At 32.8% G+C, this 27,087-nt stretch overlaps 1 protein-coding gene across 1 annotated transcript; it reads left to right on the top strand.

Annotated features, from left to right (window-relative positions):
- On the top strand, window positions 1–22,804 carry PITX1 (paired like homeodomain 1). Its single transcript, XM_077266093.1, has 5 exons — window positions 1–202; window positions 2,817–2,872; window positions 12,999–13,145; window positions 15,316–15,521; window positions 20,948–22,804. The coding sequence occupies exons 2-5, from the start codon at window positions 2,827–2,829 to the stop codon at window positions 21,494–21,496; spliced, it is 948 nt and encodes a 315-aa protein (XP_077122208.1). The 5' UTR covers window positions 1–202; window positions 2,817–2,826; the 3' UTR covers window positions 21,497–22,804.
- The last annotated feature ends 4,283 nt before the right edge of the window (window positions 22,805–27,087 follow it).

Below are 27,087 nucleotides of genomic sequence, written 5' to 3'. Positions count from 1 at the left end.
TCTCACACACACACAGCCCCATTCTCTTCAGTGCACACAGACACTCACAACCCCGGTGACGTCATCCCGATCTGTGCAGAGCTCCTCCAGAGGACCCAAAAAGCTGGAAGTGTCTCCCAGATCTGCTCCCTGCAGCCAGGAATCGCTGGGGGTCCGGCCGGGAGCACACTGCACTAGTCTGGCAGCAGACATCACTTGGCTGGTAAGTCACTCAGGCTTCATTCCTCTCCTGCTCTATCTCTACATTGAGGAAGTTTGGTCTCCTTCAGAATGTACTCTGTGCTGAGCTTATACCTTCCTCCTCAATGCTGATTAAGAATAAAAAGAATTAATATCGTCTTATTATCATCCTTTGTCTTAAGATAATGCAGCATTGTCTTGTAATAAGCCGATTTTCTGGGAATTATTATTTTGAAATCGGTACACTGTTACTATTATTATTATTATTATTATTATTATTATTATTATTGCTGTTGTTATTATTAATTTATAACAAAATAATATTTTCTATTATTATTATTATTGTTATTGTTCCTAGCATCAGTGTTTTGTTTTATCACTGCTGGCTATCAGAAAACATCACTTGAATAGTGTTTTTTTTTTTCCCTATAAATTAGTTTTATTAGATATTTTCCTACAAACATCTGTTTGCACATTAATGTTTCCTGGTTGCTTCCCCCTTTCTTGCCTCTGATTAGCTCCCAATTTACGGAGGCCCCTTGCTTCCAGCATTCTCTGTTGTGCACAGTTGACAGCTAAAATTGCTTGGGTTATCCTTAACCACTTAAAATGTGTGTCATTATTTAGATAGTCATCCGGATTAAATGTGACCTCCTAATACAGATGCCCATTTTAATAGGCTCAGTGCCTATTCTCTATTTATACCATCAGGCCCCTATTGATATCCTGATATGTTCACTACATTTTTTATTTTAAAAGTATCTTTGCATAAGGGGTTAGAAGCTGTAGTCTTTTCCCCCCAAAAGTCAGGACTTTATAAAGATAGATAGATAAAAGATAGATAGATAGATAGATAGATAGATACATAGATACATAGATAGATAATAGATAGATTGATAATAGACAGAATATCTCTGTAGATAGATGAATAATATAGATAATATATAGATCATAGATAGATAGATTAATAGATTAGATAGATAATAGATAGATAGATAGATAATAGAATAAAAAATACATAGATGATAGATAAATACATAGATTATAGAAAGATAGCTAATAGATTATATAAATACACAGATAATAGATAGATAATAGATAATATATAGATAGATAAACATATAGATTTAAAAATAGATAATACATAGATAGATAAATACTTAGATAATAGATAGATGATAGATAGATAATAGATAAAAGACAGACAATAATAATAATAATAATTTTTATTTATATAGCGCCAACATATTCCGCAGCACTTTACAATAACAGATAGATAATATATTGATGTATAAATAGATAATAGATAAATACATAAATAGATGGATAAATACACAGATTGCCATTACCTCCATTGTAAACAGGGCAGCGAGCCTCCCTAAATGCACATTTTCTAGACAAGGTCTTCCTTTTAGCAGGGCTGATTTCTTAGCACAGCCTTGAAGTCAAGTCCTTGACATCTTTATACCTTGTATAAATTCTTTAGTGCCCCTGCACTTCGTCAAACCTGACAAATATGTTAGAAAATATAATTCCAATGGGGCTTTAGCTCACTTCACAAATTTAAGGATTTAAGCAAAAAAACAGTTTGTTCTCAGACTGGCCCTCACCATATTGGTAGCCTCGCAGTATTTATGGATGTTATTATTCTACACTATCAAGACTTCCTTACAAAATTCAATGCCATGCAAAACACGAGCGATCTGACAAGACACACATTTTAGAATGGCTAATAAATGTAATTCTTACAAGAGCCAAGGAAAAGATTTGTCCCGATGAGGCGCCTTCTGTTTTGCTTAATAATGTTCGTTATTATGGCAGTAAAAAGCTGAAGATTACAGAGGGATAAAATCTGCTTTAAGCCATCGACTTTATGAATTAATATTGGTAAAAAGAACAGTGTGTCGGCTGTCCTGGTACCTGGGACTATGGCTTGTTTAGGGGCTCGATTTAACAGATCAGTATCTCTTCGAGAAGGAAACCACAAAGTGTTAAAGGAATCATTACAAGAGCGCCTTCATTATTTTCTCCTGATATTAATGAATAGCGGGGAAGCAAAAGTTATAATCTGTCAGTATTAGGCATCCAAAGGAGAGTATTAGCCATAAAGAATTATACAGGTCGCCCTCCCCCATCTTCCTCCTTAACACTTCACTAAAAAAAAAAAAAGGGAAAATCTATTGAACAATGTTATGTATGTAAAGGAACTTCATGCAAATGAATCCAGGCTACTGTACAATTAGTCCCTGATTAAAGCCTCATTTGTGTAACCCTGGACGTTATGTAGAGTTATGGTTTTACAACGTGTTACTATTTTTCACTGTTTTTATTGTTTTAATTAAAAAAAAAAAATAAGGGTAGTCTCATTCTGCACAATTATGACACGAACACCAAGAGGGAGACCGCATGTTACTTTACACTTTATTAAATTAAATCTAAACGATTGACAAGTTGGTGGTTGGTTTGAGAATGAAATCAAATGACATCTACATTTCCCAATTATTCCATGAATGGTCAGAAGAATTGGGTCTGTAATTCATACACAACGCTTTACATCCACATTTGTTACATTGACGTTACAGGAGAACAAGACCAGAACGAAAAATACTAACATTTGTCATTTATTTTATTTACAGAGCGACTGCTATGGAGCTCAGCCTTTCTAAGAGCGCCCCCTCCTATGTTGACTTAGGTAAGTTAAAGAGTTTGTTGATTTTTTTTTTTGTGTAAGTTTCTCTGATGTTAAAAAGCAAAAAATAAAGCAAAACTGACCACAAAACAATAATAACAATGTTACTAAATATAATAAGAAAAACTAATAAAGAGAATACTTCAAAATCAGAAAATAATCGTATTCCGGGTATTAATATTGGTAACATGCACAACAACAATAACAATGATGATAACGAATGAAATGTTACAATTAAATCAGTATGATCATTTCAATTCGGCAAAATCAATCGTAATTATAATATTTGCAATAAATGAATCAATAATGAAAAAAAAATAATATATTAACATATTTTTTTCAGATTTTTTATCATTGTTTTGACTTTTAGAATTTTGTTTCCCATTTTTGAGGCATAAAAATGTAAGTTTCTCCACTTTTTTTTTTAGAATTTGCAAAACCCAAAGATGAAGTATAGTTTGGGTTTATAAAAAAAAAAAAGATGACAGCTACTGATGCAAATGTATGTATTGTTGTGTCAGCAATGCATTTACAAAACAAAATATAATATTGGTTTTATATTAAATTATACATATATGCACGCAAATGTAATAAAGTATCATTAGGAATATATCATTATGTTATCACTCATTGTATTTAATGCCATTAAATAATATGCCTACATTTCCATAAGTGCTTGAGGAACTTTGTGTAATTCACAATGTGTAGGTCACAGTGCCCTCTCCGCTATGATATAGGAGCTTTAGCCAGACACAAAGACCTTGTATAATGTGAGCTTTATGCTCAGCCGAAGATTACAGTTCATTTTGGGTATTAGGGATTGGTCATGTCATCAATCGGTTATTTTATGGGTTTGGTAGGTCATGGAAATGTCCCTATTGTACAACTTGCATATCTTGTGTATGTTTGGCAGCAAAAGTAGTTGATGATATCATTAACCCAGGACATGAAATTAACACAGAAGAGGGTGTCTACTGGCCAAGTAGCAGCAAAATGTCAACAGCTTGTTAGAGATAGGGACAGACAGATAGATAGATAGATAGATAGATAGATAGATAGATAGATAGATGATAGAAGATAGATAGATAGATAGATAGATAGATAGATATATAGATAGATAGATATGTGATAGATAGATAGATAGATATGTGATAGATAGATAATAGATAGATAACTAGATAGCCATATATGTGATAGATAGATAGATAGATAGATAGATAGATAGATAGATAGATAGATAGATAGATAGATAGTAGATAGATAGATGATAGAATATAGATAGATAGATATGTGATAGATAGATGATAGATAGATAGATAGATAGATAGATAGATGATAGAATATAGATAGATAGATAGATAGATAGATAGATAGATAGATAGATAGATAGATATGTGATAGATAATAGATAGATATGTGATAGATAGATAGATAGATAGATAGATAGATAGATAGATAGATAGATATAGAAGATAGATAGATAGATAGATAGATAGATAGATAGATAGATAGATAGATAGATAGATGATAAATAGATGGATATATGATAATAGATAGAAATATAGATAATAGATAGAATATAGATAATGGATAGAAAGATAGATAATAGATAAATAGATGATAGATAGATAGATAGATATAAGATATGGATAGATAGAAAATAGATAGCAGCAGGTCCTATTTAATATATAATCATGATAATATAGATATTCAGCAGAGTTATTGGCATCTACCCTCAGAGTATATGGTATGATATACAGTAACAGTAATATTATACTTAACCTCTTTTAGAAAGCGACATAAGCCTTAGTTCTTTTAACAGAGTTTGCTTCATCTAGATGTTTCCTTTATTGAATATTGCAGAGCAGGAGATACCGGTAGAGCGAAAGGCAAGACTCTCATGGGTGCTTCTAAAATGGGAGAAACCCCTCAATTTCCCTCCCTATTTTCTATACAGCACATACATACAGTTTGCTAGATAGATAACATAAATAGGTCTCAATACACTTGGTATGGAAGCAGTCATGTGTGCACGTTGTTGTATACTTGCCATTGTAAGGCATGTACTGCATAGATTCTGTTGGTTACATTGACTCACACTGACAATGCTCCAGAGCCTTGTTTCCGTGTACACACACTTTCTGTTGTTGCTCTTGGTATTAATTTCAATATCATTGTCAAAGAATAGCACAACCCCTACCATGACCTAACTAGATATATGCTAAAGCCATCATGTAGGTTTAACAAAAGGGTATTTATTTATAGATGTGCAGCATACATACAGATATTATATATATATATATATATATATATATATATATATATATATATATATATATATATATATATATATATATATATACATCTATCTATCTATCTATATCACATCTTAAAGAAAATAAATAGAAATGTAGAATATGAATGCATACAGGTGCTTGCATGTGTGTGATTTGTATTGCCCACATGGATGTATTCCTGGTTTATTCCATCTGCAGTTCCATATATTGATTAATGAAAAGTCAAAAGTACTGTAGGAATAATACTTCCATTGGCTAACTAGAAAATGGACAAATAAGTAAAAGGTGTTCAATAAACATAAAAAAAACCTTTATTAAATATCACCTAATAACAATTTGATATATTTTAACATACAATTAAGAACCAGTCACTCCTCGAAGCTAATTATTTCTAATTACAAGAAATACAAGCCACCCTGTAAGTTATACAGCTGCCATGTTTAGACATTCAGAATGATTGTGAATTTTTGCAAGAGATTAATACTTTAACATACAAAAAATACCTTGTTACGGATTAGAAACTGTTGAATAAAAAGTATCCAAAAATAACAACAATCAAAACAATTTATGTCCTCTGGAGACAATGCTAATAAGTTTTAGTGGTAATAAACATTGTAAAAGCATGCTAATATTGGTAATATGTGGCTTTAGGCTACATATATCAGAAAAAAGTGTATGTGTATATATATATATATATATATATATATATATATATATATATATATATATATATATATACAAATATAAGAACTATATATATATATATATATATATATATATATATTGTGTATATATATGTATATATACTTGTAGAAGTTCTTATTGTATTTTAGATTTTAGTATAGTCAGATCTGATATTGAGTTTTAGAATAATAAAAACCCTACTGTTATTATGTCACCTAAATTGAATTATTTTCTTAAACGTACAAGTAGCTCCATTAGTTTTAAATTAGTCATGCATATTAATTTAGTTATTACTATTTTATATTTTTAAAGCATAGGTAAGTCAATACAATTAGAGAAGATGCACATTTAGAAAAGTGTCCTCCTTTTTTCTATATTAATTGCCACTTCTCATGGCTTCTAAGTTTACAAATTAATGTTAGAACATTTTACATTATTTATCCACTATTAATCATTGTTAAATTGACGGCGTTTCCTTATGCAAGCTATATTTATTTATTATACTGTATGTTATATTTAGATTTATACCTGGAATTTCAGTAACAATGTACAGAAAAATCCTAAAATTAGTTATCAATATGTAAAAGAAAAATAATACATGTGTGTATGTTATTTAATACATAATAGGCGCTAAATTTAACAATGCTTTTAATTGAACCTATACATTTGAAGAATGAGTATTATTTTAAGAAATCACAAAACAAAATGTATATTAATAATAAGGAACATTTAAACCTGTTTTATTTTTATTTTTTTTGTATGTAACAAACCAATGTCTTGAAAATTTGTAAAATGACTGTGCGCGTAAATTACTTATACATGGATTAAATAGTAAAATATTGACATATATATATATATATATATATATATATATATATATACAATAAATTGTTTGAAAAGATAGAAGTATGGGTATGTTACTAATTGTTTTTATTTAATAAAAAAATCTATGGTGTTGAGGGGTATTTTTGTTAAATATTTACGGGGGTGACAATATACGCTATAGTCATGAAGAACGAACACTAAGAATTGGTGTGATTTTTAATTTTCTAAGAGGAACATTTTAAGCTAGAAATTAAATGTAATGTTATTAGTTTTATAGCTCCATTCTAAATGTAGTAATATTTTTTTTTATTTGCGTTTTGTTTTGAAATCCTGATAATGTTATTAAAATAATTGAATTAATTAGTTTAAATGTGAGAAAATATTAGAATAAGTTTAAATATTAGCCCATCAAAAAAAAAAACATTTATTAATAGCATAATATAATAGTATTATTTATTTACAATCATGGAGTGGGTTAGATTAACAATTATAAAAATCTGATCACCTAAATGTCTAGATAAATACATAGATATCTATGAATAATGTGATGATTGTATCTGGAGCTCTGTTTCTCCCTCTAGTGGTCTCCCACTTCATGCCAATAGCTGCATTAAACATCCCAAATATTAGTATTAACGAGATGTCTGATTTAGTACTTTGTATATACCTAAAGAATAAAAAAAATCAGTTCCATGTCTTCTAACATAAGTAATTTTGGTTGGAAACCTTACTTTCTGCTTTCTTTGCTCCCACCTTTTGTTGTATTTGTGATCATTATCAGATGTTGTAAACATATAGTGAGGATTTATCCCACCCCGACGCTATATATCTGATTTTCCCTATGGCATTAAGAGGATTTGCCTAATTGATTTGAGTCTATACACAAATTTCATATAGCTCTAGGGAGCAGCTTGTAGCAGACAAGAGAGCATTTAGGAAGATTACCTGCTGGCTAAACGCTGCAGTCCTAGGTGGGTTTTGCTACAACACCCCTCGTTAGACAGGTCCCTCCAGAACTTTATTCATTCATTCTTTGGGATGGCTTTGACAATATACATACATTTGGTATAGTAACACAGTTGTGCGTAATTATGGGACATTAATATAGTGATAAATTATATAAGTAACATTTTTATATATGTAATATAGCTTTAAGGGAGATAATGTATGTAAAAAATGAGGCAGCGTTCCAAGAGTTAACAAATTGATAATTTTCATTTCCTTTCTATTAGCCCCTCTGTGATCTTATTCTTATAGCTGGCATACAGATGGTTGTCTGCGGCTTTAGTAATGCAGATACATGTGCTGGTTTAGGCTAAGTTCACACTGGGCAGTTTTTTTATGCCTTTTTTAATCCATTTTTTACGCTAATTATCAGCTGCTTTTTACAGTACCAGAAAAGCCTATGAGATTTTTGCAATCTCATGCACACACATTGGTTTTAGTCATCAGGATTTTGTGCTTCGCCTGGTTATTTGGGCATAGAACGCGTCACTTCTTTTAGGGTATGTGCACACGTCCGGATTTCTTGCAGAAATTTCCTGAAGAAAACCGGAAATTTTCTGCATGAAATCCGCATTTTTTTTGCGTTTTTTTTCCGTTTTTTCCGCGTTTTTTTAGCATTCTGCAAACGTAATTAGCTTGCAGAATGCTAAAGTTTTCCAAGCGATCTGTAGCATCGCTTGGAAAACTGACAAGTTGGTCACACTTGTCAAACATAGCGTTTGACAAGTGTGACCATCTATTTACTATAGATGCAGCCTATGCAGCATCTATAGTAAAAGAGAGAATGTTTAAAAATAATAAAAAAAATGTTTATACTCACCTGCAGGCGTCCGTTCCTATAGATGCCGGTGTGGTTCAGGACCTTCCATGACGTCGCGGTCACGTGAGCGATCACATGACCGGTCTCGACCAATCACAAGACCGTGACGTCATCGCAGGTCCTTCACCGCACACCAGCTATAGAAACCAAAGCGGCAGCATGCAGCGGAGAGGCGGGAAGACATCGAAGGTGAGTATAGGACTATTTTTTATTTTAATTCTTTTTTTTTGACCAATTATATGGTGCCCAGTCCATGGAGCAGAGTCTCCTCTCCTCCACCCTGGGTACCAACCGCACATAATCTGCTTACTTCCCGCATGGTGTGCACAGCCCCGTGCGGGAAGTAAGCAGATCAATGCACTCCTATGTGTGCGGAATCCCCTGCAATTCTGCATTTTAATGAACATGTTGCTTTTTTTTCCGCGATGCGATTTTTTTGCGGAAAAAAAGGCTACATTTGCACAAAAAATGCGGAATACACTGAAAATAATGGGAGGCATATGTTAGCATTTTTTTCGCGTTGTTATCACGTTTTTATAGCGAAAAAACACGAAAAAAACGCGAAAAATACTGAGCGTGTGCACATGGCCTTAGTGTTTTCTCAGCGTTTTTCACCCATTGACTTGAATGAGTGGTGAAAAACCACTCAAAATCCGCAGCAAAAAAACACAGATAGGTTTTGCTTCATTTTTTATGCCAAAACCTGATTCTATGGAATAGGACTTTTTTTTCAACACTAAACTTTATCAGCATGCACAAGAGACAAATCTAGCATGCAAAATAACGCATTAAAAAACGCAGCAAAAAATGCATGAAAAATCAATAAGAAACATGCTTTTTTCTGCAGCTTCTTTCCCACCATGAGATCATGTTTTGCTGCAGAAAAAAACATGAAAAAACGCCTTGTGTGAACTTACCTAAATATTATGTATCTGTCTTTTAGCTACAGTTGTGTATTACTATACTTATTGCTATACTTATTTCTATACTTATTACTATACTTATTACTATACTTATTGCTGTACTTATTGCTACACTTATTACTATACTTATTGCTATACTTATTACTTTGCTTATTACTATACTTATTGCTGTACTTATTGCTACACTTATTACTATACTTATTACTATACTTATTGTTATACTTATTATACTTATTGCTGTACTTATTGCTATGCTCATTACTATACTTATTACTATACTTATTACTGTACTTATTGCTATACTTATTACTATACTTATTGCTATACTTATTACTTTGCTTATTACTATACTTATTGCTGTACTTATTGCTACACTTATTACTATACTTATTACTTATTACTGTACTTATTGCTATACTTATTACTATACACTTATTACTATACTTATTAATATGCTTATTACTGCACTTATTGCTATAGTTATTACTCTACTTATTACTGTACTTATTGCAATACTTATTACTATACTTAGTACTATACTTATTGCTGTACTTATTGCTATACTTATTACTATACTTGTTACTATACTTATTGCTATACTTATTACTATACTTATTGCTGTACTTATTACTATACTTATTACTATACTTATTGCTATACTTATTACTATAATTATTACTTTACTTATTGCTAAACTTATTACTATACTTATTACTATACTTATTGCTATACTATCACACATATAGATGGCTCTGCTGATACCAGTTATAATACAGGCAGATTACAACCTGCAGTAACCACCGATCGACCACTGCATGACCAGCCCTATCCTCACCTACTGTATTCTCACCCATCCCTTGTAGATTGTGAGCCTTCGCGGGCAGGGTCCTCTCTCCTCCTGTACCAGTTGTGACTTGTATTGTTTAAGATTATTGTACTTGTTTTTATTATGTATACCCCTCCTCACATGTAAAGCGCCATGGAATAAATGGCGCTATAACAATAAATAATAATAATAATAATTTGTACCAATCCTCAGTTATATAACTAGATGCAGTTGCTAATTGCCTCAGCACTAAAGAATTGTTATTTTTCTTAAAGTTGCACAGTTGATCTTTGCTTAGTAGCAGATAGATTGAATGGTTCATTTATGCAGATGTTTTCAGAGATGTTATTTTGTCTATGTAAAGAAAATGGGAAGAGCAACCTTTTTTTGTGTCTCAAGGTCTCTACAGAATAGAAAACCTAGACAGTGTCTAGGCAAACACGTGTAATCTTATCACATTCTCTTATCAAGCCTGGTGCACAGACTGCAGGTCCTCAGCACTCACTACATGTGTTTATCTTACCATTCAATAGCCCCAACCTGCTGGGTCTGTGTTGTGTGAAGTGGCAGGTACACAATATTGACTGTGAGTGTGTGTGTGCTCTGTGCCCCTACAATGTGTAGGTGTAAACTGCACAGCCTTCAAGTAGCACAAGCAATGGACGTGGTTCTGTCCTCTGGCTATATGTTATATTAACATGAAAATAGTAGTGAAACAAATAAAAACGTAAATTTTTAGAAATTGTGAACCTGGAAATTGGCTTTTCTTAGGCCGGGTTCACACTAGTTTTCTGGGGCTTGCGGAGGGCTGTGTACATCCTCTGCTAAGCCCCGCCTACTTTTGCATACTTCTTCATGCGTCCTCCATACCTATCTTTAACATTGGGTACGCAGGACATGCGGATGTATGCAGATGCGTAGTTATGTATTGTGCAGACGGCGGCATCAAAACAACGTGTCCGCATACATCTGCATGTCCTGCATATCCGATGTTAAAGATAGGTACGCAGGACGCATGCAGAAGAATGCGGGGCTTAGCGGAGAATGTACGCAGCCCTCCAAAAAGCCCCCGAATGCTAGTGTGAACCTGACCTTTTAGATCAATTGACAAAAGTGCATATTCTTTTGTGTAGAAAAAGTTTCTATGTTTTGTGAACAGACAAGAAGATAGAGATATAACAGCATTTATTAGATAGTAGATAATAGATAGATGGATAATAGATAGATGGATGGGTAGATGGATAATAGAGAAATAATAGATAGATGGATAGATGGGTAACAGATAATAGATAGATGGATAGATGGATAATAGATAGAAATAGATAGATAGATAGGTAGATAGATAAATATATAATAGATGGATAGATGGATAATAGATAGATAGATAATAGATTGATGATAGATAATAGATAGATAGATAGATAGATGATAGATAAATAGATAGATATATGATAGATGCTATATACTGTTTCAATTATTCCACTTCTACTGATGCATTTTAACATTTTAAGGTCAGTGGAACCACAAGTCACAGCAAAACTTATTGAGACTACCTATCATTCCCAATCTTGTTGGTTAGTGTAGCTTTGTCCCATATATATATATAATATTTGCAGATGTCTGGTTTTAAGAATATCAAAGTATATATAATAAAAGCCACCAAAACAAGCATCAAACAATCCATGGAAGAGGGACAAAACAGAAAAACACTAGTAGTAATATAGTAGGATTCCACGGAATATGTGGCATAGTAGTCGTAAACAGATCTTTGTAAAGAAATGATCTAGTATAACATGATCTCATCAGTATATATATATATATATATATATATATATATATATATATACGCATGTTACCTATACATAAGTGTCCACATAATATAATATTTGTTTTTTTGTCCTATTTCCGTTTTTTAAGACTCTGAGTAATGAAGTGCTAGGTGCCGTCTCACCCCAATCTGAGGTCCAGCTAAGGAGCAGCTTTCACACTCCCCAAAGGTCCTTGGAGCTGCTCTGTAAGGGATCCAGCTTTTACTGGCACGGCCGGCCATGAATAGGTGAATGGTATGCTGAATGGTATGAAAGTATATATTTGCTTTAGAGTCTATCAATATTTGAAGTAAGGCAAGGTATTCAGGGCTATACAAAACCATATAAATCACCTAAGTTGTAAAGTTCAAGGGATATCGCAGCCATAAAAAGGTGCAGGTCTGAACTAATGAAAAACAAAAGCTAATTATTCTTTGCACATTTATTCTCGACGTTCTCCCCTGATAGTGGGAAGGAAGGTTATTTAGAGGGATTGGTGTCTCTTTAAGAAAGGCCTTGCCAGTAAAGCTTAGATACCTTAGAGAGCCGCTCTCGGGATCTATGGGGAGTTTGCAGGCTGCTTCTTAGCCGGGCTGTAGGTTGGGCTGAAGACTGCACATAGTCATTTATTAGTAAGACAGGGAGGTATTACGCTCAGTTGGGCGGTGCTCCATATACTGCAGCCACTTCTACCAGGGCAGCCCCTTTAATCTCTTTAGCTAAAAACTATCAAGCCAGCAGCTTGTACTTTCTAACACTCTAATGTATTTTTGCTTGGGAAACTACATACATTATACTGCCTAAAAGGAAGGAGAAGGAACTTTGTCCAAGTCAGTTTTTATGGGTCTCCAACCTTTGCAAGGACAGAACCTGGATGTGACTTGGTTTGTATAGGATCTTGTGGAATACCAGTTACAGTATTGTCATGGATTCTTTTAAAGGGGGTATGAATCTGGAGAGGTTGCCTGAAAGTTTAAGACCCCAGCCGTCTCATGACATGGCCTCCAACTTCCATTTGCAAAGATCAGCAGAAACTAGAGATCCAGTTGAGAATTCAGCCAGTGAATCATCTGATACCGAACTTGCAGGTAATGATATTAATTAACAAGGTACTTTATGAAATCCTATCCGACCGACTGACGCCTTACTATTGCCAAAGACGTGCGGTATCACATATAGCTCACTATGATTATTGTGCATTAGGATCGAATTAATAATAATCCTCACAATATATTGCTTTACCACAATATCAGACTAAGAACGACAATGTTTACGGTAGGGAATGAATGTATAATAATACAGTTAGACAGAAGGTAAATACAGATAGATAGATAGATAGATAGATAGATAGATAGATAGATAGATAATAGATGGAGAGAAAGATAATATATAGATAATAGATAGATAGATAGATAGATAGATAGATAGATAGATAGATAGATAGATAGATAATAGATGGAGAGAAAGATAATAGATAGATTATATATAGATAATAGATAGATAATAGATAGATACATACATATACAGATAGATAGATAGAAAGATAGATACATAGAACATAGATAGATAGATAGTTAATGCTTCAATTGCTTCTTTACAGGGTAATTATTACAACTTATTATCCTTTTTGACTGTGTAACTTACGACCTAAATTCCCCCGAGCAGTTTTTGTTTGGACTGATTATTTTCAGTATTGGAATGTTTATGAGCTTTTATAGCAAAAGAAAAGAAATATTTTGCAGTCTCCTTGCAATAACTCTCATTGGAAGGAATCTCTGGACATCTGTTGGTTTAGATTATTTAAGGACAGGCCTTATACTGCTACCCAGAGGAAGGAAGATGACACTTAATCTTCTGAAAAGAATTCCAGTCGCTTTCAATGAATTTAGATTGAAGCAACTTATTTAATAGAATTACTGGAATTTAATTTGGAAAGATAATAGATTTTTAATTAGATAGACAGATAAATATACGAGTGATAGATAAATAGATAGAAACTAGATCGGTAGCTATATATATATATATATATATATATATATATATATATTAGATTGACAGATAATAGAATATTGATACATATGTAATAGCTGATATATTGATAATAGATTGATGATGGATAGATAATAGATGGATAGATATTCCAATACTCTTTAGTGGAACTGGCCACATAGTAATTGCACGTATACAGATAATATCGGGTATTTCGTTGCCGCCTGCGTTATTTCGATTCAGCATTATAGGGCCGTATCCGTCCTGGCAATAATAATAATAACTTGTGTGCTTTGTGTTCCTCCTGACAGGCCTTTTTCCCTCTTCAGACACGTAAAAATTAGACAGGTCAGTTTAGGTAACCTCACAGAAATATCCCTAATTCCCAGAGGGTTTTTCGCTCTGTGGCCTATTGAAAGCAGCTACTGAAAGGCCCTTGTAATCCCAGGAACATCAATATCTGTTCCTTTATTACAACTGAGGTAAAGGTGCTACAGAAGAATTCTGACCAGACTATTCTCAATATTCAGAATATCTTTCCTCTATTTTTATAATGTGATAAAATAATAACAATTAAAAAAAAGGATAAAAATATACTAAGATATTTTTTATTTATACCGGATGTTTTTTATTAATACGACTACTGATTATTAATAATACTTGTATATTAAAAATTACTATTATTTTGTATGAATGGTTACGGCAATCATGCTTGTTATTATTAATAACAGCAGCAGCACAAATAATAGTTATTGGCTGTAATAGTATAAAGGCGTTTACAAAATTCTGATTTATTAATATAAAAACTATGAATATTTTTTTTAGAGGAGGAGTAAAAGAATTACAGTGTAACCTTTTTTAATCTTTTCAAATGAGCATTTTATAGAAAGAGAGCGCTTGTGCCTCATTACACTGAAAAGACATGTTAATTGTATACGTGAAATGCGCGTCCTTCAGTGATCAGAGCACTGGGTTATTACTGTGTGGCAGCGTCTGCTCATTCTATGCTAAAAAATATATAAAGACATTTTTATTATTATTATAGCAGAGAGTTTTAGCTAAACTTCAATTTTTCTGTAGTCACTAAATATTATATGATTTAATTTTTGTACTATTATATTTCAATTGTTTTAATATTATTAAATATGATTTTATTGCAGCTAACTGGCAAAATCTAGAAAATGAATTGTTGTCTATGCCTTTATTTATTTTACACACTCAATCCCCATAATGTAGCATTACCAATCTGCATCTCTGAACTCTCCACAGAAAAAGACAGAAGTGGAGAGCCAAAAAGTGAGGATGGAAATGTGGATGACCCCTCTAAGAAGAAAAAGCAGCGGAGACAGAGGACTCATTTCACCAGCCAACAACTACAGGAGCTGGAGGCCACCTTCCAGAGGAACCGCTACCCTGACATGAGCATGAGAGAGGAGATAGCAGTGTGGACAAACCTGACCGAGGCCAGAGTCAGGGTAAGGGCAACCATGAGCGCGTGGGCGACAGGGTGACAACGCACAACCCCCTCTGTGTTTTATAAGAATAGATAGATAGATAATAGATAGATATGTAGATAATAGATAGCTGAGAGATAGAGATAATAGATAGATTATCACATAGATAGATAGATGATAGATGATAATAGATAGATGGATAGATAGCCGATAGATAATAGATAATCAGATAGATAGATATATAGATATAGATATGAGACAGATAGATAATAGATGATAGATAGATAATAGATAGATGATAGATATATAAATAATAGATAGGTAGATTCTAGATAGATTGATAGATGATAGATAGGTAGATTATAGATAGATGGATAGATAGATGGATAGATAATAGATAGCTGATAGATAGATAATAGATAATCAGATAGATAGATAGATAGATAGATAGATAGATAGATAGAGATATGAGACATAGATAATAGATGATAGATAGATAATAGATAGATAATAGATATGTAAATTATAGATAGGTAGATTATAGATAGATAGATAGATAGATAGATAGATGATAGATAGGTAGATGATAGATAGATAGATAGATAGATAGATAGATAGATAGATAGATAGATAGATAGATAGATAGGAGATACATAGATAATATATCAATATTAGACAGATAACAAATAGATAATAGATAGACAGAGAGATAGATAGATAGATAACAGATAGATATTAGACCGATAATAGACAGATAGATAGACATTAGATAGATAATACAGACAGATACATAGATAATAGATAGATTTACTACCAGTCAAGGTACAGTGAGGAGCAGAGAGGGAGTGGGGACTCGCAGTGGAAAATTCATAACTGTGAAATCTGATCTGTTTCCTTTCCTCACTGTGTTCTGCAGACTTTCACAGCTCAGTTACATGGCAGAAATGCTCCATTTTTTCTGGGTTTATTGAGCATTTTGACAAGACAGAGTAGTCACCTATGATAGTGAAGATATCCTAGAGCAAGTATTTATGCTGAAACAAAACCAGCAGTAACTGGTTAAATGTGAAATAATGACTGACCAAGTATGACGCTCATCATTTCACCTTTTACAGTAACCTAAGCCCTCATGAGGTACGGATTCAGGCATCCTCCTCCAATCATGTAAGGTGGAATCTAATCTTACAGTTCCTTGAACTCAGGGATGCAAGTAGAGGATTAATGCAGTGGTCATCATCAGCATCCATTTTTTTATAGATTTTTAATGTATATTATTTTGTATTATTATTATTAATATTTTAATTTAATTATTCAAAAAATATAATTCATAGATGTCTATACAAACACTATTAAGTAATTCTGGTATTTTATGTTTTAAACCATGGCTTTATGCATTCAAGTTTAAATGAGTAAGTTAAAAGGTAGATAGGGGAAATATTTAATATTGACGTTCGATTGGTTACCTAATTAATAGAATCGTTACTTCTCTGTTTCACGCATATATAATATGCATTTATAAGTGTGTATATTCATGTATATATTATAGCTATTTATCTATATGTATATATATTCATATAGACACATATATATATATATATACATATATACACCACAGATATATATATATATATATATATATATATGCATCTATGCATGTGTATTTTCACGTACAGTATATATTATAGCTATTTATCTGTATATATATATATATATATATATATATATATATATATATATATATATATATATATATATATCAAACAAAGTAACCAAATAGTTTTTATTACTTTTTGTTTAATTTCCCTATATATTACATTTATCTTTTGGGATATTATTATTATTATTATTATTATTTTGTACTGTTGCACTTGAAACTAATAATAGCAGTAACAGTAATATAAGAAACATCATTTTGATGACCCAATAATAAATACCCCAATGCTTTTCTGCCTATGGTTCCCCCATTAATGCCGCTATCTCACACTCATACGTTCTCATTTTCTTAAACCCAATATAATTTTGCACAGAGACACATTAAAAAAAGCACTGGCCCCTAACAAAGACGAGATGGAAAACTAAAACCCATGAACAAAGCTCAAGGCAAAGTTAGATTGAAAGGTTCATTTCATATGGCCCCTAATAAAAGAATGAAGAAACGGAAATGATTTCCATGTAAAAACGCACAGTTAAATCTTGCTGCATGAGGTCAATCCGTTGTGTTTGTGCCCAGCTCAGTAGGATATTTTACAGAAGGCGCAGGATCCATGTATGTGAAGTCTTAGGAAATGGGATCGTTTTCGAGGTTATGCGCTCGCTCCATTTACCAGGGGCTCTTTGTGATTCCCTGTGAGCACGCAACGCTTCAGGTCATGCAGTGGAAACTTCAATAAGCCGCTGCCATGTTGGGACACTTGAGTCCTATTTATTTATGCTGACTACAGAGATGATGCATTAGCAAACTAGTAGGAGAGATTAACAGCAGATACTAGAGGCTGATCTCTCTATAATCAGTTATAATCATGTTCTCAATCCCATTTTACTATATATATATATATATATATATATATATATATATATATATATATATAATTTATTTATTTATTTTTTTGTATCACATCTTTGTGTTTTTTTGTGCTGCACAAATTGTTTTCAGTTTAAATATTTTTTTCAATCTCCTTTTTTCAGTTCTTGTCTCTTTTTCATCCTTTCCTATGTGAACTAAGCCACTATCAACGAATATATCTTCGCCTCATTATGCTTAGCAAGCAAATTACTCAAATCTGAAAAAAAACGTAAAATTCTAAATGCAAAAATACAGAAAATAGCAGAAACTTAGGCTAACGTGAAAACATACTGCCCCTTTTTGCAAAAAATAAATATTAAAAAAGTATGGAAATTAATTTAACTAGTCATTATTATTATTTAGATTTTGCTTACACATTTTTGACATTTGTGTCAGTTGTGTATACATAAAAACCTTCCGCTAGTATGTAAATTACTATTGATGCTGCAAAGCAAAGGGTGTTGGTACTTTACATATAAAGAGGATTCTTTGTACAAAAAAAACTTAGACTAAACAATTTATTTTTGGAGAAAAATGTAAAAGAGACAAAAAAAAACACATTACTGAAGGATTTAGAATTCCAGTAATTTCTAGTAATTTATTAGTTCATTTTTGTTTTATTTTTTGTACAGTTTTGGGTTTATGTTACTGTGTAGGTTTATTGCTTTTTAAAGGAGCAATTAATAAAACGAAACATTCTAAAGAGATTATATCCTGTGTGTCCACCTACACTTTTAATTAATATAGCAATTAGAAAAAAGTAGAAAAAATCTAACAATTAGAAAAAAAAATGGAAAAAAAGAAAATATCATTAAATGAAAACATAGAAAAATCTAGCAGAAAAATCTCACAAGTCTGCATATATACACTGATTATATAAAAATAAAGTTAGAGGGCTAGATAGATTATAGATAGATATTAGATTAGAATTCAATTATATTTACAGGGAGAATTTATAACCGGGGCAGTTTATGTATGGATGACATTAGATTTTAATTATTGGAATAACATAATATATTGATAATAGTAACCAAAATCCTAAATAATCCACAAATCATTGAATAATTCAGGTTTGCTTCTTGAATGAATTTAGAAAACTAAAATAATATGATCTAATACGATTCTAAGTATTTATCAAATAGATGCCTGCTAAATGCAATATTTAATCTAATATTGAAATATATACAAAAATTAGATCAGGTTAGATTAAAATTTATGTATGGTAATGTTATAATAAGTTAAATAACAAATAAAAAAAAAATTGATGTGCTCATCCAATAATAAGTTCACGCTAAATCCATTTTTACATAGCTTATATTTGTGTCGTTGTAAAGTGAGATAGATAGATAGATAGATAGATAGATAGATAGATAGATAGATAGATAGATAGATAGATAGATGAATATATACATATATAGATACATATAGATATATATGTATATGATAATGAAGTTATAATAATGATATGATTTTAGGTAGCCCAGTATATAATAGCAAAGAATGAAATGAATTAGGTTTCTCCTCTTAATGATTTTCTTTCCCTTTAAAGGGTCCTTTGCTTTTAGTTACGGAAACTACATATGATGAATGGTTCTGTCTGCTGTGTTTCTGCTGCAAATACCCTTTTAATTAGGAATGCTTTTTGTAAAGTCGTTATTTGTTCCTTGAGTGTTTTCTGTAAAAGTAAAGCAAAGCCAAGGCTATGGGGGCAGATGCAACTGCGACTGGTCAGGGTAGTAAATCCTAATGAGTTCTACCTGTATACACAGCATATCCAAAGGGCAGTGGGAAGATTGTGCTTCAGCCTTACTAATCCAATCCTTGCTTTTATGATCTGTAAGCAGGGATTTTTATTATGCACACTATATTATTAGAGGGAAGCCCTTGATAAAACATTTGGCCAATTAATATAATATGGAAACCGGGGGCTGCTAGAATTAGAAGGGCAAATTAAATGCAGGGACGATGCAGAACAGAATCAAATTATTAAAATGTGAAATCACCAGAATTTGATTTTGTTTTTGTATCGACATAATATACTGAAGGTGACAAGTAATGTGACCTACGTACCATAAAAATCCTAGCATACCTTATTATCTTATCTGACGGGACAAAACAAAATCTAATGAAGGGCCAGTTGGTTTAAAGAGCAGCAAAAGAACAACAGTTATTTTACAGACATTCTCCATTCAGCAAGGTATCAATTCATTGATTGCTCTAGTCATATGGTAAATAGTATCACTGTAGACTTCATTGTCCCAGAGAATGGTCTCTCTGATCCTTTGTCAGGATAAATAGCATGTAAGGTTTATTCTGAACTGAACTTGATACTATTATTTTGTAGGCTCTGATTTCATATTAGAATGTTATATAAAGTGATTCATTGGCATACGGCAAGCAACCATTTCTTGAGAATTCCATTATGCGAAAGAAAAAGAGAGAGTCTTTCATTATTAAAATATTAGGCGTACCTTAATTAGATTGAATCCAGATTAAATAATAAAGGTAGATATACTAATTTCCTTTCCCAAGAATCCCCCGCTCTAGGTACTCCATGGAGCCTATTAATCTGTTATAAGCACCACTATGATTGACTGATTAATATTCTCTCCTATTGATCTAAGAGGTCCAGGGCACCAGACATCTAGAAAGCCTACTTCATTATTGTCCCAACACAAACGGCTGTAAGGAAATTGCTAAATGCTTCCCATTTAGGTTTGAATTGTTTATCTTCTTTGGTCGCTTGACCCTCAGAGTTGTTCTTGTATTATTATTGAGGTCAGCCAAGTGTAGGTGTTGTCAGAGGTCTACTCTAGATGATTGTGGGTGACCTTTCTATGGTTCAGCCACACTTATGGCTTAACCATTTTTTTTTTCATTGCAGGTCTGGTTCAAAAACCGCAGAGCCAAGTGGAGGAAAAGGGAACGTAACCAGCAGATGGACCTATGTAAGAATGGCTATGTGCCTCAGTTCAGCGGCCTCATGCAGCCCTATGAGGACATGTATGCAGGATACCCCTACAACAACTGGGCTACTAAAAGTCTGACTCCTGCTCCACTGTCTACCAAAAGCTTCACTTTTTTCAACTCAATGAGTCCTTTGTCTTCTCAGTCCATGTTCTCTGGGCCAAGTTCTATCTCTTCAATGAGTATGCCATCCAGTATGGGGCACTCTGCTGTACCTGGCATGCCAAATTCAAGCCTGAATAATATCAATAATCTTAACAATATCAGTGGGTCCTCGCTCAACTCAGCTATGTCTTCAACAGCATGTCCATATGGACCCCCTGGTTCCCCATACACTGTTTACAGGGACACTTGTAATTCCAGTCTGGCTAGCCTTAGACTAAAATCCAAACAACACTCAACTTTTGGATATAGCAGCTTACAAAGTCCAGGATCTAGCTTGAATGCTTGTCAATACAACAGCTGATGGAGCGAGCATCAACCCATTATGCCCTGTGGACTTTTGACTTTAATAATGGACCAGAAACGTTTTGCAAGAGACACAAAAAACTAACACACATGGATGAGTTGCAATCTTCTCTCTGGATTATGCGGGTTGTATGTACTTGAACTTGCACAGGATTTTCCAGTGTCCACTTTATAGAGAGATTTAGTGGAGGTAAAGTTTTCAATATCTAAATTTTTGGTAGTCATCAAAGATGGGGGGAGATGGATTGTGGGCTACACTGAGATTGGTGATCGTTTACCACTGCAAATTATTTATTTGCAGAGCAAGAGTCTAGGGGGTGAGGTGGGAGAGAGGAAATAGTAAACTATTAGGTATTAAAATAATAAGGGTTAACCACTTAAAAAGGTTATATGTAAATATATAAATATATATCTACAGCTACATTGTGTTAAATGATTGTGGCCCACAGTTGAATAAACTGGTTCAAGTGCATGGATCTCAATAGTTGGTTGTCCAGATAAAATAATCATTTATTGGTTTATTTGTTCCTTCTGTATAATGAAAACGCCCGACATCCCCCATAACCATCCCAGTGATCGAGCTAAATACACAGCATTGCCTCCACTACTTTTCCCACCCCAGCTGTATTTATCATATGCTTTGATCAGTTGATCAGTCTTATTTATCTGCAATCTCTTTTAGCTTCCCATGTATCTTTGAAATATGTAGATGAAATGGAATAACCCGAGGTACCTAATAGTGTGACCATGTAACGAGTTAGCCTTCCAAGTCAGTTGGCTCACCAGTCATAAAAAGTATTGTTAGCGTGAAACAAGGCAAAATATTCTGGTGTAGCATTAATAGTGGTTTGTTGTTCTAAATCTGATTTTTTTTTTTAATTGTATGCCAAAAAATAATCAACATTTTAGCCGGATATTTGTCAATGTTTTTTATCTAAGGAAACTCCGTATAAAATGCACAGTGTCCCTGATTCTCTCCCCTGCTCCCCTCCTGCTCCTCAGTGTATTGTACACCTGTGGTAATCGTGACGTGGACGTGTGGATGTTTAACGATGATGTCGTGCTGGATAAGAGAATGCAGTGTCTTTTTTTATAACTTATGTTTTTGATTTTTTTTTTGTGAATACTTTTTCCTTTGTCTTTTTTTTTTTTTTTTTTTTCAAAATTAAGAGCATGGGAATAAAACAGATTTAAGCAAAAGCTTTTTGGTGTTTTTTTGCGAGTTAAATTCTGTTATTTATTATAATGTAATTATGAAACAAGTTTTACAAAACAAAATAAATGTATCATCAGCCATTTGCTTCTATTCTTTATGATATACATTATATAGATTAATGTATAGTCTACACTACAGGATGGATTTAATATATATATATATATATATATATATATATATATATATATATATATATATATATATATACATATTTATATGCACATATATTATATATATATAGAAATATATGTATGTACATGTACATGCATTTATATATACAAATATATTCTATGTATATATATATATACATGTGTGTATATATACATGTATATGTGTATATATTAACATACATACATATATTCATATAAATACATATGCATACATGTGTGTGTGTGTGTGTATATATATATATATATATATATATATATATAAAACTGCATTTTTTTGTTCATAAGTAAACTTTAATACATCAACCATGCTAGGTCCTATAGTTGCATAAAAAAACTAATTATGGGTTTATTGTTTTATTCATATTTTTAAAAAGCTGCAAGAAGTATACCTTTCCTTTCAAAAAAATAATATATACTTATTTTTTGTATATATATATATATATATATATATATATATATATATATTACTTAACTTAATTTAATTTATTACTTATTTAATCATATATATTTTATGTCACTAATTTTTCATGAGTGATGTGTCTATTTGATGTACTGAGGTATTATAATAATTCATAATAATCCCAATTACTTCTACTACTTAGAACAAGGATATAGTTTATATCCCTTTTTGAGAATTAATATTACTCTTATTATGTCACATTTCACTAAAAGCCAATAGATGACGCTATAAGCTCTCAGGAGTAAAGTGTGAGACTGCTGCGGAGGTCCGCAGCTATCGCGCTGATTGCTGACTGCAGCTCTATCACTACTTTTACACATTATGATTATTGTCTTATTACTTTAAAGTTTATTTTGTAAAGTTTATAATTTTTTGTTTTTGTAACTTTATTTGATATGAGAGGTCCGGTGTTTTTAGTAACCAGTATTATTACTGTAGACTTTTTAAATTACTGATAAAATAATGAATAATTTCTAACTAGCAACTAAAAACGTTCATACGGTATCTAATTATTTAGTTGGGGAAGTGTTCCTGATCAATGTATGTAAGTCGTCAGCTCAGTATTTGCCAGAAGCAGCAGCTGTAGTCCCCGCAGCTCTGACAAGGACTGCCGACAAAGCTGATCAGGGGGGAGCCGCAAGACACACGCTGGGACAAGTTTAACAGATATGGCTTTGTCAGGCCAGCGTAGGAAGCGCTTATACTAGCTAGTCAATAGTGGGGGCATATATTGGTTGTCTATCTGTGCTTAGAAAAGCTGCCAAAAAGATATGATGTACTGGTTAGTGTTCTTTATGGGGAAAAAAGAAAGAAGGAAAGAGAGATAGAAAGAAAGAGATAGAAAGAAACAAAGATATAATGAGAGCTAGATATAAAGAAAGAGATATAAAGAAAGAAAGAGAGATAGAATGAGAGAACGAGCGATAGATAGAAAGAGCAAAAGAAAGAAAAATACAATGAAAGAAGAAGCATAATATACAATAAAAAATAAATTTGCTACAATATGTAACATAGGTAGACAGATAGATAGTAGATAGATGGACAATATATAGAAAGATGGAGGATAGATAGATAATAGATAGAGATATAGATAAATACATAGACAGATATTAGATAGATAGACAATAGATAAATAGATAGATAGATAATAGATGATAGATAGATATAAAGATAGATGATAGATAATAGATAGATAGATAGATGATAATAATAGATAGATAATAGGTATATAGATAGATAATAGATAGATGATAGATAGGTAATAGTTAGATAATAGATAGATGATTGATAGATAAATAATAGATAGATAGATAGATGAGAGATAGATAATAGATAGATGATTGATAGATAGGTAATAGATAGATAATAGATAAATACATAGATAGTAGATAGATAATAGATATATAGGCAATAGATAGATGATAGATAGATAATAGATAGACATAATTACATATATGCTAAGTAGGCATTTCAGGGGCATTTTTATGTATTTCCTCCATTAAATAGCTGAACAGTTTCATTAGATTGTGGGGCTAGCCGGAGCCCCCTCCGCCCTTCCTCCCCAGCGATGCCTGCCACACATGAGGAAGAAATACCAGTTATCCAGGTTTGCTCTGTGAGTTCACACACAATAAAAGGTTTGTCAAAATGAAATGGTTAAGTGATTTTAAAAGCAATTGTTTAGTCCTGTGTGTTTGACTTTGTCTGTATTCAATATGGTGTTTATAGAGAGGCCCAAAATCCCTGTGAATCCCTATAAAAACGTAGCCGAAATGCAGACTAGACTTTGAAGAATTACCACAATGTTTCAGTGGCAAACACCCGAGAGTCAGGGCAAAAATGCACCTCCCCTCCATGTAATAACCCTTATCGGAGCTTATGCCGTCAGCCTCTGACCTGCCTTAATATTAGGCCCAAATATTCCCAAATACAGCTGAGCTCAAACAACAGGCATCATAGATATCATTTACCACATTCTTTAAAAATAAACAGTAAAAAAAACAATTATGGCTCCAATGTAAAATATGAATAATTAATATTCAATAAACAAAATTCTAAAATGTGCTTGCGGAATTTCACAGGCCGTTCAACTGACTTAAATAGTTTTTAGTAATATTGATTTTTATTACTGAATACAAAGGTGACCTCTAATTTTCATAGTTGTCGGTAAAACAGAGGGGAATAATAAAACCTTGTTAGCCAGCTAACAGCTCACTAAGACAGTATATAGGGGCTGAGACATACTTCATCTCCAGTGTCTTGGACCCAATGCAAAATCTATAACAGGACCCTCAGGTTCCCTCTATACTAATAACATCCATTCATGCTGGTGAGGGTCCTCTACAAGGTACAACTGAAATTAGAATTGCCATGTTAATAGCCCTACAGTTCAGAGTGGACAGCCAGAAACCACTTCTGTGTTCTTGGGTGCCAGCGATTGCTGTAGTACTAGCAGACATTATTCACCTGACTTCCAGCATTTTGTCACTTAAAACAATTAAGAAAATTACCATTGTTGTAAAGCAAGCTAAGCCCTTTTTGATAAAAAATGCATTGAAAAATGCCATGATATTGATTGAAAATAAAAATAAAAAACAATAAATTCAACAGCACAGGTCCTATTAAACATGGATTCTGCACGAAAATTCAACAACACTCCAGCTCCTCTTCATGTCTAGAAGGACTGCACAATTTTCTTCACATAAACCCGGAAACTTCTACACAAAAAAAAATTTCTGAGAATAACTAGTGTGTTACTTCTTCCAGTGGATTCCATAGAGATTAAATGGTGGATTGTCGCATTGAATGGGGCTGAGCCTTGTGCAAGTTCACAACTGAAACTCTACAGCACCTTCCACGGCAGAAATGCGAATGGTCAGCTTGGATTTCAGCTGCTGACATTATGGGTCAGATTAATTTGCCATTAAATTATCTTTCGTGGTGGCATATTTCGTAACAGACCCAATAATATTTAATTGAGATGGATCCATCCTCCATAAATAAGCCAGTAAGCAATTAAATAAAATATTGTAAGATGAAATGTATTTTGAGTGGATTTGCGCAGTGATTTTACGATCTCCATAGCGTACAAATACGTTTACATACAATCATCCCCCAAAAAAATTGTAAATGAGATGCATTGAAATTCCCCAAAAAATAATAGCAAACTTTGAAAGATCATAACTTTTAAATGTAGGACGAATACTGGTCCTTGACATTTTGGTAGATTTTGTTGCCGTTCTGGCATTTGATTAGTATTGTCAATTAGTAATGCTATATTTTTGTTGCACAACATCCATTTCCTTTCCTGACATAAAGGGGTTGACTGGGTTATAACAAAATTCGGCAGTCTATTCTCTGGTTCCAATGGCGAGGCCGAACAGTAGTGATGAGTGAATATACTCGTTACTCGAGATTTCTCGAGCATGCTCGGGGGTCCTCCGAGTATTTTTTAGTGCTCGGAGTTTTCGTTTTTCTTGCCGCAGTTGAATGATTTACATCTATTACCCAGCATAAGTACATGTGGGGATTCCCTGGCAACCAGGCAACCCCCACATGTACTTATGCTGGCTAACAGATGTAAATCATTCAGCTGCAGCGATGAAAACTAAATCTCCGAGCACTAAAAAATACTCGGAGGACCCCCGAGCATGCTCGAGAAATCTCGAGTAACGAGTATATTCACTCATCACTACCGAACACTCATGTGACCACAAGTATGCTATTTGCATCAAAGAAAAACG

This window comes from Ranitomeya variabilis, chromosome 5, assembly GCF_051348905.1.
Source record: "Ranitomeya variabilis isolate aRanVar5 chromosome 5, aRanVar5.hap1, whole genome shotgun sequence".
Classification (NCBI taxonomy): Eukaryota; Metazoa; Chordata; class Amphibia; order Anura; family Dendrobatidae; genus Ranitomeya; species Ranitomeya variabilis.
Note: the sequence above shows the minus strand (reverse complement) of the source record. Positions and strands in the feature narration are given on the sequence as shown.

Bases quoted from the DNA above. Each gene is read 5' to 3' on its own strand.
- PITX1 (XM_077266093.1), top strand. From the start codon at position 2,827: ATGGAGCTCAGCCTTTCTAAGAGCGCCCCCTCCTATGTTGACTTAG. The intron at 2,873-12,998 runs GTAAGTTAAAGA...ATTCTTTTAAAG, and splicing joins CCCCTCCTATGTTGACTTAG to GGGGTATGAATCTGGAGAGG. The intron at 13,146-15,315 runs GTAATGATATTA...AACTCTCCACAG, and splicing joins ATCTGATACCGAACTTGCAG to AAAAAGACAGAAGTGGAGAG.